At 40.6% G+C, this 15895-nt stretch overlaps 1 protein-coding gene across 2 annotated transcripts; it reads right to left on the reverse strand.

Moving 5' to 3' along the window:
• Positions 1-2494: 2494 nt before the first annotated feature.
• On the reverse strand, positions 2495-15865 carry NFS1 (NFS1 cysteine desulfurase). Of its 2 annotated transcripts, XR_014618892.1 has the most exons (13): positions 15686-15865; positions 15335-15451; positions 14641-14724; positions 12907-13059; positions 11768-11861; positions 9953-10087; positions 8533-8690; positions 6843-6948; positions 6594-6675; positions 5156-5239; positions 4945-5034; positions 3806-4287; positions 2495-3026 (listed from the first exon to the last, which is right to left on the reverse strand). XR_014618892.1 is itself a non-coding variant. In XM_084296420.1 (12 exons), the coding sequence occupies exons 1-12, from the start codon at positions 15848-15850 to the stop codon at positions 4224-4226; spliced, it is 1332 nt and encodes a 443-aa protein (XP_084152546.1). In that variant the 5' UTR covers positions 15851-15865; the 3' UTR covers positions 3635-4223. The 2 variants fall into 2 exon arrangements, 1 of the variants encoding a protein (XP_084152546.1); XM_084296420.1 differs by lacking the exon at positions 2495-3026 and having other exon boundaries at positions 3635-4287.
• Between the last annotated feature and the right edge of the window lie 30 nt (positions 15866-15895).

A 15895-nucleotide genomic window follows, 5' to 3' on the forward strand; every position in this document is an offset into this window, starting at 1 on the left:
TTAAGGCAAAGTCAGAGGTAGAAGGCTGAGCGGAGCGATGTTGGATCTCTGCTTGACGATCTGTATCATTGGTTCCGGCACAATAGTAGTACAATGATGATATGACACGTTTTGTGGAAATTAAAGGCAGTACAAGTGAGCATGGGTGTAACTGCTGAGGAAGCTGAAGCATCAAATTTTTAACGAATATAAGAGCCCTGTGGAGACAGGTTGTTCTGACTCCTTCACTTGGAGACGTGTTGCAGAATTAAGTCAGATTACCCTGAATTGATGCCCTTTTGGTTGCAACTACCCTTTGCTGTATTTGCACTTTGCTTGATTGAATTTCCTTGCAGTGCACATAACCAGAGAGCATCCTAACCTGAAGAGCAGCTAACGCTCCTCAGGAGATACTCTGTCACAGCACCTCGATGGACATGGATAATGCTGTAGCTTTCATTTCTAACAGAGGAGAAAATAAATAAATAAATAAATAAACGCTGCATAGCCTCCTGCAAGACAGAAAAATAATCACCTCATATAGCAATTTATTTATTTTCCTACTGACTCTGAGAGTCCATCAGCTGGGTTGGCTTGGCTGTTTCTCATCACCTAGCAGCAGCAGGGGCCAGACCGTTTTGTCCTGAGGTGTTGGGGTGAGGCTGCTCAGCAGGGCCCCCATGCTACCACCACACAGTTTGTATCCCATCGCACTCCTATTCATTCCTCTGTACAAGGATGGATTTTGGGTGAATGAATCCAGCTTATCAAATAGCTTGTACTACCTTTTTTTTTTCCCTGACTACTATGTGCCAACTACAAGTTTTAATTGTTCCCGGATCATTTTTACAAATGTTCAATATAAATAATCCTTACAGAACCTTCCCAGAATTTTTTTTTCATTCCTCATTTGTATCTGTACTTGAAATCTGTAAATAAGATATTTGTTTCAAATTGCTTTATTGATAACTGTGTAGTTATTTTTAAAAATATCTCACCTCCCTAAATTAAATCTTTTGTTTAAATGTTTTACTACACCCACGTAGCACAAAACCACTTTGATTGTTTAAAGAAAGAGATTTACTTCTTATTAGAGTATCTTGTACCAGACTTTTTTCATTACTCTTTTGGACAGGAGTGTGGAAGATCAGCTGTTAGTGCTCAGTTCTTCCAAGCATTCAGCTTGTCCATTTTGAAAAGTGACATTAACTTTCTTCCAACGTGGAACCTTATTTACCATCCTGAGATTTAATCAAAACCGTCTTCAGTGGTGAAGATCTATTAAGGCCAACTTTGGGGAACTCAGCTTTGCAAAACTGTACCTTTTCCAAGCACGTGGTGTACATACTATTAGCAAAACCAATTCGACCTGAAAGCAGTTGGAAAGTAACTTAAGTCACAGCAGAGAACAGCAGTCCAGTTAATCAGGCAGATATGGGATCCAAAATGAGGTAATATTGTGTTGGGAACTTTTATGTTAATTTGTCATTTTAAAATTCCCAATAACAGCTTTTGGCTGGCTGTATAGCACTGTCAACAAATCTTTTAACCTACCCTCTTCTTCTCTGTCTCCACAAGCCTAAAACAGGTAACTGTCTACTTCTGTATTAGCCTTCCTGGAAAAACATTGCTTTTGTAGTTAGGTGGCATGTTCTGTCAGCTTTTAGAAGTGCTAAAACCCATCAAGGGCTTTTTTTTTTTTTTTTTTTTTTTTTTTTTTGCTTTCCTCACATATTTCCTAACTATCTTACACTACTGAAAGTTTATTTCATTCCTGTCTGTTACTGGCTCAATTTTTATGACTCTCACAGAACGATGACACTAAATCTTCACTTTTTTCAGCTCATATTATTAATGTCCTGCAGATGGCTCCAATTAATCATCAAAAAAGCCCACGAAGCCCCACAGCTTCAGGTTACAAGTGGTTCCATTTGTAAATATCCCGCTTCCAAACAAGCTTACTTCCCTGTACAAAAAGCTTTAACTGCATTCACTGGTTTAGAACTAAACATTCATCCTTGGTATTTCTCTCATGAGAATTATCTCCATTATTTTTCCACATCTTGACCTATAAGCATATTTAAACAAACATTAGTTAATAGTGTGAATGAGTTGCCCAAACCTTTACATGTAGCATTAATATACTAATATTTCAAATATAAAAGGCACTAAGGATCTTCAAGATCTGAGTTCCCTTTTCTCCAAATAATCACAAACTAGGCTATGTGAGTTTTAAAAAATATATTAGATCAGATTGGACATTAAGTTTGAGAGGAGTGACTCATCAAAAGTCAAATGTCAACTAGATGACAGAAAGGGCTTGTGTAAGCATTCACAGAAAACTTAGGAGTCTATCTTTCGCTGCTCTCTAATGGGAGGCTGCAACTTAGCAACTTAATGATTATGCTGCAGAGGTACAGCCAGAAAGGAAGATCCCCCCAAAATAATTAGTGTCCTAAACTTTTTTCTTGATATTACTCTAAGTTTACAGTCACTAACAGAGACTGAAAGTAGCCAAGTTTAAGTGTTATCTGCATTTTTATCATTCATGAAACACAAAGAACAATTTCATAAACATATAGTTCCAAAGCACACTATTACATGCTTAATCCAGAAACCATACATGGCACAAGGATAAAACATAAAACAAACACCTCTAAAACCCAGTTATACGTATGGAAGTTTTAAAAATGTTGTGATGAAACATAATATGCCAGTCTTACAATATTAAAGCTGCTAAAGCTGATAAATTCAAATAGAACAATTCAGGATTAGCTTCACATTACAAACAACCAAATCTGTCCTTGGTAACAGAAAAACAAACAAGCTTTTGTAATACAATCCACCCCGTGAGACTTAGCTTTAGCTTCTACGCAAAGTGGTTCATCCTCAACGCAGAAACTATCCAGAACTGGTGACATATTGTCTGTAAGGTATATTAAATTCAACAGCTACTACAGCATCCATCAACCAACCAACTGATCTGAGAGCTGTCTGCTTATGCAACTGATACAAAGGCACTTCGGAATACTGGGTTAAGTCTCCACCTGGAAACATCAAAACAAATAAGAAAGGAGAAACATTGATATGAATTAATCTCAAACCCATTTTACAGACACTTCTCCCCAGCACTTGCAGGGAATGGATTCCTGTGGAAGTCTTAGATAGGACAGAAGTAAACTCTGGCATGCAAAGAGAAATCCAGAACCTCATGTTCTTATCTAAAGACAAAACACCCAGGCTCAATTGAGCAAGGCCCCCAAAAGTGACAGAAGCCAAGTGTCCATAAGCAAAGTAATGGCAAAGGACTCATTACAAATGAAAAAAAAAAAAAAAAAAACAAAAACACACGGAAAACACTGCACTTCATGTGCTTCCCCACCACCGCCGCCAAAGTTCCAACTAAGCTGGTATTGCAACTGAAGCTGACATAGTCTGCATATTCCCCTCTCACAGTCATTCAAGTCGTCTTTTTATATAAAAACTGCATTGAAAAAAACACAGTGGAAGGGATAGCAAAGTGCATCATCATTGTATTTTAAGTTCTGTAACACTGAAACATGTTAAAATTTGGATTAATGCACATTGACCTGTGCGAGCATCACCCAAGTTCCCCTCCCTCCCCCCCCCAAAAAAAAAAAAGAAAATAGCAAAACACAGTTTTTTGGTAAAAAAAAATCTTAACTCCACATACAACTTAACTGTGAAGGCACCTAGCCACACTGAGGCATCCTTTTCCTCTAGAAACACTGAACTTCTTACTGTGTGAGAATTTCACAAAATATTTAAGCAGCACAAAAACATCTGCAGTTGTAGGGGTACTCGCCTCAAACAAAATGAACTGGAGGCCTGCCAACAGGTCTGTACTGCAAGCAGAACGGCTATACAGGATGCTTGAGAAGGAACCTCTCACCAGGATTCCACAAACACAGGAGTAACACACTGATCTCATTTTTCACATTAAGAAATACATTTCGAAATAAATTATGTCTCAGCATAAATTTCTGTGGGTAAATATAAATGTAGTGGGTTTGATATCATCCTGCCTTTCTTCAGAATAAAGACTTGTTTCATTTTGGCTTTTTAAGACTGTTACCAGAAAAGATAGTTTTCCAGCTAAATTGCAAGTGACAAAAAAAAAAAAAAAAAGAAAACAGAAAAGTGCTGCATGATTTTTGTTCAGGAATGTACAGAAAATGCATTTTAATCCACGTCCATCTAGTCCATGGATAGAGCTTGTTTTCTCAGTGCTGCGTCCATTTAATGCTTTTGAGGTCAATTCCATCCTGCACCATTTCCCAGAGAGGACTGTGAAGAAGAGAAAAATGAATGTTATCTAAATCTAAAATTCACTGGACGACAACATCAAAAACAATAACCAAAGAGGCAATTTCATCAACTACACAAAAATTAAGATTGATCTATCTATCTATCTATCTATCTATCTATCTATCTATCTATCTTCCCCTTCTGGAAGTCAGTGAGCTTCACATGTGCTACCCTTGGACAAAATACAAAAGGGGAGAGGGCAGGTGCCTCAGCTCATTTCCTGCATTTTAGGCATAAAGTACATGTGCTTCCTAGAGACTGAGTCCTCATATTTGATAATGGCCAGATAAATCAGGAATATTTCAGTGTTCCCAAAATAAAACAAAATACATAAACACAGTAATACCACCTCTAGCTTAGAAAATTCTAGGTAACCACCCTATGCGCTTGCCCTACTCACCCTGTTTCCTTGACAATGGCAGGATCTGGGAGAAAAATGGTTAAAACATTTGTTTGCTCAAAAATTTTTTTGCTACTGTTAAGATCTGGCCCACTACATACTCTGACAATACTACTTGCCTATATACAGGGACACTGACAGATTTTTAAAATAAACAATTACTTTCAACTAAATCCAATTCCTCAAATGATTATCATACCTACAGAGCCTTTAAGTTCAGTAAGAGGATGGCTCACCTCATTTCCCTAAGCCTCTTAACGTGCTGGATGCACTTCTGCACTGTATAATCTACTTCTTCTTCAGTAGTGAAACGACCGATGCCAAATCTGAAAGAGAAACATTAAGAACTGGAATAGTGTGCCTACAGATGGGTGAACCAAAACCACCACATACTTTCAGCAGAAAAGAAGCATATTTGGAAGCAACAGGGAAGACCACTCCACACACCTTATAGAGGAGTGAGCCAAGTCTTCATCTGTTCCAATCGCCCGCAAAACATAGGAAGGCTCCAGAGAAGCTGATGTGCAAGCACTAAGGAAAGGGAAAAAAGGCCAATTTCACACTTCTATCCACGCGCAGATTCTACACTTCACTAATCTCCAACAAAGAACACATCATTTACAGACATTCAATATTACTGTGAATCTTTACAATAACCTATAGCAGGTTCCCCAGCCTTTTGGAAACTACAAGTGAACACAACGCAACAGGAGCAAGAAGAGTGGTATTTCTGCTGCTAAGGAAAAAGTACAGAAGGGGAATGCATTAGAAGGGAATGAGGGTAATAAGTTAGGAGCATGACGAAAGAAGAGAGAGCATAGATAATGTTCTAAGAATTAACACAATGCCAAACAGAAGCAGTAGTACTGCAGACTGAGGTAGCTGAAGTGGAGGCTGTGGAAAGAAGACAAGAGCCAAGGCAGAAATAGCCACAGATGATAACCTATAAACGGGCACATTAAAAAAAAAAAAGGCTTCATAAATTGCTATCTGATTTGTATTGCTGTCAATGGAAAACAGTGCACAGAGGAATACAGAACAAGATGATATAGCTACAAAAAGTCAGGAGGCAGAATTTCCACCTCAAAGCAGTAGGAAAAACTGGTTACATGTTACTCAATTTTCACAGGTAGCAACGTGCAGCACAAACCATAGGACTGCTTAGAAATGTGCACGAAGCAGAGCCTCAGAAGAGATTTAACACGACAGAAGCGTTGGGCTTCACAGTCATGTGAAAACTTGTTCTCTCTGTTCATAGTGTCAACACATTTCTAATTAAGATATGCATTTCTAACTGCTTTGTTCTCAAAAGGTGTGGAAAGGAGGGCATCTTTACACTTCATTAACTTCATCATAAGCATGAAGTTGGTCTTAGAAATGTCATTGGTCACTCTTGTAGAGTCGACACAGCTCTGTAAGAGTGTATTAAATTTTCTTTCTACTTTTGCATTAAACTTTGGCACTATTAACTAATTTAATTCAGATACGTGTCCAGACTCACTAGATTCTAATTATGTGAAAATTTCACTTGTGTAAAATCCTGCTGAAGGACAGAAGCTGTAGTGGATCAAATGACGGTAGCCTTTGGAATTAAAGTGTCACTGGCAGCTACGAGTCAAGGCCACTTAGACCACAGTTAACGAATCTACAAAGCTGGCAGATAGGAATTTCTGCTTTTTTGCTTTTAGGATGAATACATTTGACCTTCCTTTACAATGTGCCACTTAAGAGAAACACCTTCTCAGAACGCAGTCAATGCCAGGCTGACTCATCAACCAAACAGGAAAGTACAGGGCACAGTGGAGACCACTCCTTATTAGTAACTTTACAGCAGACATTACTTTCTCTATAAGATACTGCTCTCCTTCCTACATATTCCACCTACCTTCCTGAAGATAGAGCCACATCTTTCAGAGCCATCAGAAGACTCTCTCCTTCCACATATGCAAAAGACAAATTGATGCATCCTACATAAAAATAAATGAAATAGAAAAATGGAGAATTCCCAGCAACAGAAATCTAGAGCAAATCTGCATGGCAGTACTTGCACAGCACGTGGCTAATCTCCATTATTCAGTCATGGACATTAACAACAAGGAGCCAGCTAATAGGGCCAGGATTCTGCTAATGTTACCTGGATAACGATGTTCTTTATCTCCATTCATAACCACATCAGGAACTTCACTCATTATTTTTGTAACCAGTCGTTCTGCCAATTGTGAGATTCGCTTATGGTCATACTAGCAAAGAAACCAGAAAAGAGAGCAAAAAAATCAACAGATCACTAATTCTAGCATGTCTGAGCTCACTCAAACTGCTCATGAGCAGCCATGAGTAGACTGAAGTAGCTGCATTTGGTTAGACTGGGGAAAGAACACATTTAAAACTTAAAGCTTTGAGTACTCTAACGACTGTTTAAAAGAGAATATTACCAGTTTGGTCCTAACTAGTTCAGTCTTCGAAAACATTAAAAATCATTCAGAAAGATCTATATATACACAAACCGTCAAATTGTCTTTTGTAAACATGGCAAGCTATTTGTGCTTAAAGACAAGTTAGGTGATACAAAAAATGACTTATTTTGCAACGCAAGAAAGTGCATCTACTGTGGTAAAAGTGTCTCTTCCTTTCTTAGAAGCTCTCAAACTGTATTACATAACAACACACACTCGCATATTACTGTGAACTCAACCATAATGTGACTTTACAACACATAACCTCCTAAATAAGAACTGCCCATGAGCATAATCTCATTCTAAACTAAAGACTGAGGTCACTTACACTAAAAAAGCAGTAAGGTATAGTATCAGCTCTAGGGTACAGAAATGGTCAGATACACACGTGCAATTCATATTTGTTTATAATCGCCTGGTCACATTCTCAAAAAAGCTTTGAAGAGAAATAAGGCATTCTCAAGTATGACTTTTTTTTTGTTTGTTTAATGTCAAAATTCTCAGAGATTAGAAAAAGATTCTAGATCTGAGGCTCCTGTAGAATTCAAAAATTCAGGCTCTGCAAGCTCTCCCACCAGCAACAAGGCTTCCATAACCACACAGCTCAGACAGAAGATCTCTGCCTGCCTCCCAGGAGAAACCTCCATTTGATTTGTACAGATATCCTGGCCTATGTATCCCACTGGCAGTATTTAGATGTTTTTTACGTTCCAGCTGTGAGGAATGAATTGGTGCATAAACAGGTACAGCAGCATGCAGAGTCTTAAACACCAGGTCTAGCAAATAACCTTTTATATAGGTTAGGTATATAGGTTTTATATAGGTTATAGGTATATATATTTTACATATAAATGACCAAGAAAAAGAAGACACCATAACATTTTTAGTTGCAAAGCTGCAGTAAACTTGAACATAAATACATTTAACAGAATCACAAAATCATAGAAAGGTTTGGATTGGAAAGAACCTTTAAAGATCATCCAGTCCAATAGATAATGGACTGGAATAGTTGATTCGAAAATCTTATTGTTCCAATATATATTACATACTTGTTCAGCTTAGAGAGGCTGCTAATACATTGGGGCAGAACAGAGAAACAAACACAAGCACTTAAAGCTGTAGTTCACTAAAGCAGCCAACTATATATCTGTTGTAAAACAAGATTCAAACCACATCAAGAAAAAAGGGATTTAAGAAAGCTGAAAATCAACTTCCAGTTACACTTCAAGATCCCAAAACTCTGAATGTTATAATAAGATAATCAAATTTAGTTCACAAACAAGGACACAAAAAGACCTAAGAAACCTAAGATCCAGCTGGCCCTGTTATATTATTTTCTGTCGTCCAGGTCAAACACGCTCTCCCACATACCTCCATCTCTTGCTGTGCCACTTCACACGCCGCCCCAAGGCCCACTGCTAACGGAGTGGGCACAGTCCCAGATCGCAGTCCTCTCTCCTGGCCTCCCCCACTCTGCAGGGGTTCTAGTCTCACGCGTGGTCGACGGCGAACATAAACAGCACCGACCCCTTCAAACAAGAAAAATAGTTGGATTTATGTGGTATACAGGCACAGTTCTGGAATTAGGAGAAGGGACTCCCAGGATTTGGAAACATTCCTTGTTTCCACAGCAAACATGTATCTGGACACCTCACTGGAGAAAAATGTAGTGAATGCATACAGAAGCACAGTATTTTTTAGAAAATGAGGTTTGTTCCCACCATTCATGTTCCTACTAAGTCAGGCTCCCAGAGCTTCAGACATGGGAGAAGTTCGGTTTCTCCCAGCATACTTGAGTCACCTAAAGACTTGGTACTCCAGCCTTTAATCCCCCAGTCCGTATGTTTCTCAGTGGCACTGATCTCCAACGGGCAGATTGGATGTGGCAGTTTTTACAGCCACCTAATTTAACCCACCAGTCTCCTCACCTAGAAACTTGATTTCCACACCTTCATGTGCTTTGGCATATACCTAACCAGTGACTGTCAGCACAGGAAGAATGGCTGCAATTTCTGATCATAAGAAGCTGGGAAAATTTGTGTCTGTCTCCTGTTCAAAGTTAGTTCTTGAAAACATAATGCTTGTCCAGAGTTACATCTTCAGCTCTATATATTGAAAAAATAAGAAATCATTTTGCCTTTTGTGTCTGAATAGCACACAGAATACAGCAAAGTTGTTTTCTGTCTTTCTACATGAAGTGTTACAAACTAAATGGACTGCAATGGTGATAATAGCTAAACTTTTAGTATTTGAGAGTCAGCTACAAAACCTGTAGCTGGATTGTAAACCCCATTCTGCAGGGAAGGTGCACAAAAGGGGATGGATAGGAAGAAGCAATTCAGTATAGAAGATGGCCAAAATCACCAAGAATTTAAACTTTCTACTTAATCTTTTGATCTCCATGTTGCAAGTTACACTTGGATTTAAACATAGCCCTACAGCACTGTGATTTCATTTGAACCACTGCAGTATCAAAGCTGCTTCACACCATGCAGTTGACTTCTGAAGAGCCACTCATCCTAATGCTGCCATCATTATAAGACACCATTTCTTCTTTCAACAAAGCCACCTCACAACCAATAAGTATGAGATCCACTTATCACAGCTGTTAGCCTTACAGCACTGCCTGAACTACTCCAAAGTCAGTCCACTACCCGTTCTGGAACAATTTTCTACAGTTTAAGTAGCAATAGTCACTGTCACATACAGGCTTAGGGTATACACTCATGTAGTTACCTTCTAAGGCAAGCACAAGAACTACAAATCTTTAGAAAAGTGTTTCAATAAATACCTTTGGGCCCATAAATTTTATGGCCACTGATGCTCATTAGATCAATTTTCATGTCGTTCACATCCATAGGAATTTTACCAATTGCTTGCGCAGCATCTGTGTGGAAGAAAACTTTACGTGCACGGCAGATCTCACCTGTAATAAAAACACAAAAGCAGGAAAGAAAAACACATTATCTCATCTAATTGTTACAATTCCAAAAACTCCAATAAAGCATCAGTTTATAGCAGGGACTAATTCTGAGGTGACAAAGGAAGAAATGTGTATTTCACATCTCTTCTACACTACATCAAAGTGTTCTAGCTGGTGCCTAGCTGGGCACAGTTTTAGGTAGGTCAGCAGGTAACACTACAGTGAATTTCTTCAGTTGAATAGTTAAAAGGTCTTCTGAGAAGTGGAATTGTTTCCAAACCCACACCTATCAAAGCACAGCCCTGTTTAAGTATAAACAGCCAAACAGGACACCTAAGTTTCCCCAGATGACTCCACAGCTGGACAAAATTAAAATTTTCACATTGATTCTTTTTCTTCTCACTGTCAGTCCAGTACAAGCTAGCCTTACTTGCATGCTCATTCTTGCCAAGTGTTTTTATGCCATTTGCTCTATTTTCCAAGTTTTACAATACTCAGCTCCAAAACCATTCTCTGAACACATGCTGATGACCCACATCTGAACTGACTCAAGCCTGTTAATACCCTGAGGGACAAAATTATGTAATGTTCATAGGCAGTGAACTTAAATATTCGCTATTCTTGTCATCAAAAAACTCATAATTCATCTTCCATAGAATCAATACTTTGCACAGATGCATTCCAGACTTCTCTGCACAGCAGATCTGGCCCCCTGTGGTCCAGCAGGAACAGCATTACTACTGCTAATATGAGGCCACAACCTTCACAAGGCTTACTCTGCAAGGCCCCAGTCCTGGCCTACTCAACTTGTTATCAAGGCATTATCAGAACACTGGCATTTGAATGTGGGACGACTGTAATGGCCTTGAGAGCACAGGCACAGAATGAAAATAGAGTCCTCAAAGCTATAAACAGTTAACTGATGGTCAATTACTTGTCTATAGTGAAGAAATATAACCTTGAAAACCAGGAAAATGTTGCCTTGAGCACAATGAAGGTTAAAGAGGAAAAAAAACAAGGCAGCAGTTAAGCAAGAGGAAAGACAGCTGCACAACAGGACAGCTGCCACAGCCTGGCAAAACAACCTGCCAGAATCATGCAGGACAGGCACCAAGGCCTAAAACCTGCCTACAAACTCAAACATCTTAAAAAAGGACATCTTTAATACAGAACAGGGAGGATATTTTGGGGTCACTGTCACAGAAGCTGTTATCACACAATCAGAGTGGGATCCTGGGAGCTGCATCGAATCACAGAATAGCTTGGGTTGGAAGGGACCTTAAAGATCATCTAGTTCCAACCCCTCTGCCATAACCAGGGATGCCACCCACTAGATCAGGTTGCTCAGGGCCTCATCCAGGCTGGCCTTGAACACCTCCAGGGATGGGGCATCCACAATCTCTCTGGGCAACCTGTTCCCATGCCTCACCAACATTCAGAACATTTCAGAAATTACCATTCAGAACAACACGGGAAACAACGCAGCCACTCTATTACAAGGCTATAATCATTACTGAATTTTATACTCATTCCCCTTTTAAAATACTTATTTGGAACAGCATATTACTAAATCCTTAACTGTATTACATCAGCATGACTCTGTAGCATTTTTCTGTGAAAAAAGAATAAGTAAAATGAAGCAAAGTGCCATTAGCTATCCTCTGGAAGCAAGCATCTACTTACCAATGTCATGAATTGGCTGCTTCACTCCTATTTCATTATTGACAGTCATTACAGAAACCAAACCCGTGTCTGGCTGGAATGCAGCCTCCAGCTCCTGATGAAATATTCAAGCACACAGAAGTTATGACTAAAAGCAGAAGCAAAAGATTCTTGAAGCACACATCCATTTTGCTAGCAAGTCTTAACCAGCCCCCTAGCTAGCACACAGTCAACAATCCCTGTGGCTTCTGACGAACAGTCCCGGTGACTGCTGAACATGTTTAACTAATCCACACGAACATGGGATACCTGCAGGAAGAGGAGCATGACAAACTGCATTTCTGCATATCCTAACCATGGTATGCACAGAGCCACCTGACACGATCAAGTCAGCAAAAGTTTTTGCCACGTGTCTTGTATATTCCATGAACTATTTTTTTTTTTTAAGAGTTAAACACCCACAAGCCATCTTAACCCACACCTAGACAAAGTTAGGCTGACTACAAAGGAATTGTACCATATACACAAAAGCATCACACAAAGGAGGAGTCTGCCAGCGAAGTTCTTATAAAACTTAATTAACACTTCTGTGCCTGCCAGCCTGATCACTCCCCTCCACCACATCCCCACAAACTCTCTCCAAGCCAGATGACAGGCCTACAAGCAAAACTGATGCTGACTTGTATTACAGGACACAACTGATGAAATAAGCATACACACTTCTAAATCCCAGGACTGCAGCCCTTATACGCAGAAGGGTCAATTGATGGACAGAAACCAGAAGGGAGCTTTGCAATCATTGTGTTTGATGCCTTGGGCAGCTCAGGTCATGAAATTTCATCACTAACTCTTTTATCAAATCCCGCTCCACAGCAGCCACCCACAGGCTCTCCACAGGGTATGTGACAGTTCTACCTACATGGACACAACTGCCAGCAGATTGGGATGAGGGATGAACTCTGTTTGAGAAACATTTGGAGCACACGACAGAACAGAAGATCCTGCTACAGCCATCAAACATTTGACTGTGACTCTCCTTCTACGGTGTGCTATTTATCATCCTTTCTCTCTTTGTTATTAAGGGGTCACACGGTCTTCTTCAGCACCAGTTTGAAGCAAAAAGATCTTCTATTTTCACCATCTGTCAGTAAATAACCTACCTTCAAATCTATCAGCCCATTTTTTTGAACAGGCAGATACGTGACACGAAAACCTTCTGCCTCTAAGGAGCGGCAAGAATCCAACACACACTTGTGCTCTGTTTGCGTAGTAATGATGTGCTTATTTCTGGATTTATAGAATCTTGCGACACCCTGTCAGGCACAATACATGAACAAGAAATTTGCTGTTACAACACTGAAGAGAGCAAGCTTTACATAAAATGCTCAAAAACAAGAAATTGCTATATCTATATTATATAATATCAATATTATTATTATAATATATTGTATATATTATATTATCATATCTATTATCATATTATAATATTATAATATATAATATTATATTTCTATATATTATAAAAATTATGCAATCTTGACTGTGAAATGCACCGAGCTGTAATTCGTACTAGATACTTTCATGAGTACTCATCGCACTAAAGCATCTCACTTCAAAAAAAAGCCTATGGAAATGCTAATAGATATAAATTCTTGACACTGCTTATTAACAGAAGCACTTTTCAGAAACTTGTTATGAGTCATATATAATGAGATGTCTGAACAACCACAGGCTCTAGATTAAAGGTTAAAACACAAACTAATCTTAGCAAAGAAAAGTTTGCAATCACCACCACTGTTTTGTTGTAAAGATTTAAATTATGTAAACAAAAGAGCTGTACTTGGTGCACATAAGTTAAGCGTATGTTTTACTTCCATGTAAAATAAAATCGAATAAATAAAAAAAAAAGCCACACGAACTAGTTTTGTTCAGACTCAATGGAAATGCATTTTAAATCAGCATCACAAAGGAAAACTAAACCCAAAGAATTTTAGAGTATCATTGGGCCAATGGTGGAACACTGAGGTGCTTTTTCAACACAAAGCAGCCCCTAACCCCAAAAAGAAACCAAAACATTGACTATTATATACTGTCCTCAAAACCATGTCCTGGGTACAGCCTGACCCTCCCCTGTTGCAGCTCCATGCTGCTCTCTTGGGTCCTGTCGCTGTCCCCAGGGAGCAGAGCTCAGTGCCTGCCCCTCTGCTCCCCTTGGAAGGGAGCTGCATCCTCCTCCTCTCTGGGCTGTACAAACCAAGGGACCTCAGCTGCTCCTCATACATCTTGCCCTCTACACCCTTCATCATCTTTGTAGCCCTCCTTTGGACACTCTGACAGTTTTAAATCTTTCTCATACTGTGGCACCCAAAACTGCACACAGCACTCGAGGTGAGGCCGCGCCACTGCAGAGCAAAGCGGGACAATCACCTCCCACTATCGGCTAACAGTGCTGTGCTTGATGCACCTCAGGATACAGTTGGCCCTCCTGGCTGCCAGGGCACACTGCTGACTCATGTTCAGCTTGCTGTTAACCAAAACCCCCAGGTCCCTTTCTGCGGGGCTGCTCTCCAGCATCTCATCCCCCAGTCTGTACATATAGCCAGGGTTACCCCTTCCCAGGTGCAGAATCCAGCACTTGCTCTTGTTAAACTTCACACTGTTGGTGATTGCTCAGCAACCTAATTTGTCCAGATCTCTCTGCAAGGCTTCACTGCCCTAGACGGAGTTAACAGCTCCACTCAATTTGGTATCGTCTGCAAACTTGTTCAAAAAACCTTTGAGTCCTTCATCCAAATAATTTATGAAAACACTGAAGAGGACTGGTTTAATTTGTTGAAAGATGTGCACAGTTCTTAACAGTTTTAACAAAATATCTATCAGCATAAACCTTTTACCTTAATTGCCATGTTATTTGATTCTGTAGCACCACTAGTAAAGATAATTTCTCTTGAATCAGCTCCTATTAAATCCGCAACTTGCTGTTGAAAAAGACATGCAAATTTGATTTGTTATTATAAAATGCAACAAATTCACCATACCATAACACAGTCAAAATGTTTTCAAGAATGCACTTTAGAGTCTCAGAAGGGTCACAACTAGCATCTAACAAAGTTATGCTACGATACAATAATCTCCATTAATGCAAAATACACAAGAAGCTCATAATCATTATTAGCAATGGCATTAAGCATTAGCCTGTCATAAATTAACGTAAACATTAAGTACACAAAAAAACAGTACATACTGCTTACAAAATAAATATCAAAAACACTTATAAAAGACCAGGAGAATGAGGAAATTAGTCCCCTTCCTGCAGCAGCACACTCATGATCCAAAATTCTGAGGCATCTTTGCCTGAGGTATTGCTTTCTGCCATTTCAAGTTGCTCTGATGTCACTCCTTTTCCTTTCAATAAATCTGCCAAAGAATAGCTCAACACAGAGGAAAGGAAGTTGCCCAATCCAGCCTGCAGACGACTAACTCACACACACGGCTTTATCACAGAATCATCATCGCTTTTGATCGTCTTTTGGCACCAGATGCCCTCGCCAGCAGGAAAACCACCGGCTGCGTGGAGCCACCACTCACCTGCCTGGCCTTCTCCACGGCGGCCTCGCTCTCCCAGCCGTAGGCGTGGGTCCGGGAGTGTGGGTTGCCGTAGTAGGCTGTCAGGTAGGGCAGCATGCTGTCCAGGACCCTGGGATCCTGCAGGACACAAACTGCTCAGCACCAAGGAGCAAACAAAACGCATTTCTTCAAACAAACACAGCAGAAAGAGGGATTTCTGAGAAGAAGCAGGAGGTGTCACAAAGCATGACACCAACCAGGGCACGGGACAGCGCTGGGCCGGGGAGGCAAAGCCGGGCCGGGGAGGGGACGGGGGCAGGAGGAGGACGGCGCCGGCCTCGCAAACCGCAGCGGCAGGGCCCGAGCACGCACCAGCGGGGTGGTGGCCTGGACGTCCATGTAGAGCGGCCGCAGGGCGCCGTCGCCATCGCCGCTTGGCCCTGGGGATGAGGGTCCCGGTCCCGGTCTCGCCGCCACCGAGAGCCGCCGGGGGCCGGGGGCCGCCCTCAGGGCCGCCAGGCGCCGCCACAGCAGCATGGCCGAGGGGGCTGTGCCGGGACACACCGGGCCCTGCCCGCCCCT

This window comes from Netta rufina (assembly GCF_964035555.1).
Source record: "Netta rufina genome assembly, chromosome: 16".
NCBI lineage: Eukaryota > Metazoa > Chordata > Aves > Anseriformes > Anatidae > Netta > Netta rufina.

Coding starts and splice junctions, on each gene's coding strand:
- NFS1 (XM_084296420.1), bottom strand. CDS start 15,850: ATGCTGCTGTGGCGGCGCCTGGCGGCCCTGAGGGCGGCCCCCGGCCCC. Junction 15,452..15,685: donor TCCAGGCCACCACCCCGCTG/GTGCGTGCTCGG, acceptor TGTGTCCTGCAG/GATCCCAGGGTCCTGGACAG. Junction 5,240..6,593: donor GTGGCTCTATCTTCAGGAAG/GTAGGTGGAATA, acceptor CCCTTTCCTTAG/TGCTTGCACATCAGCTTCTC.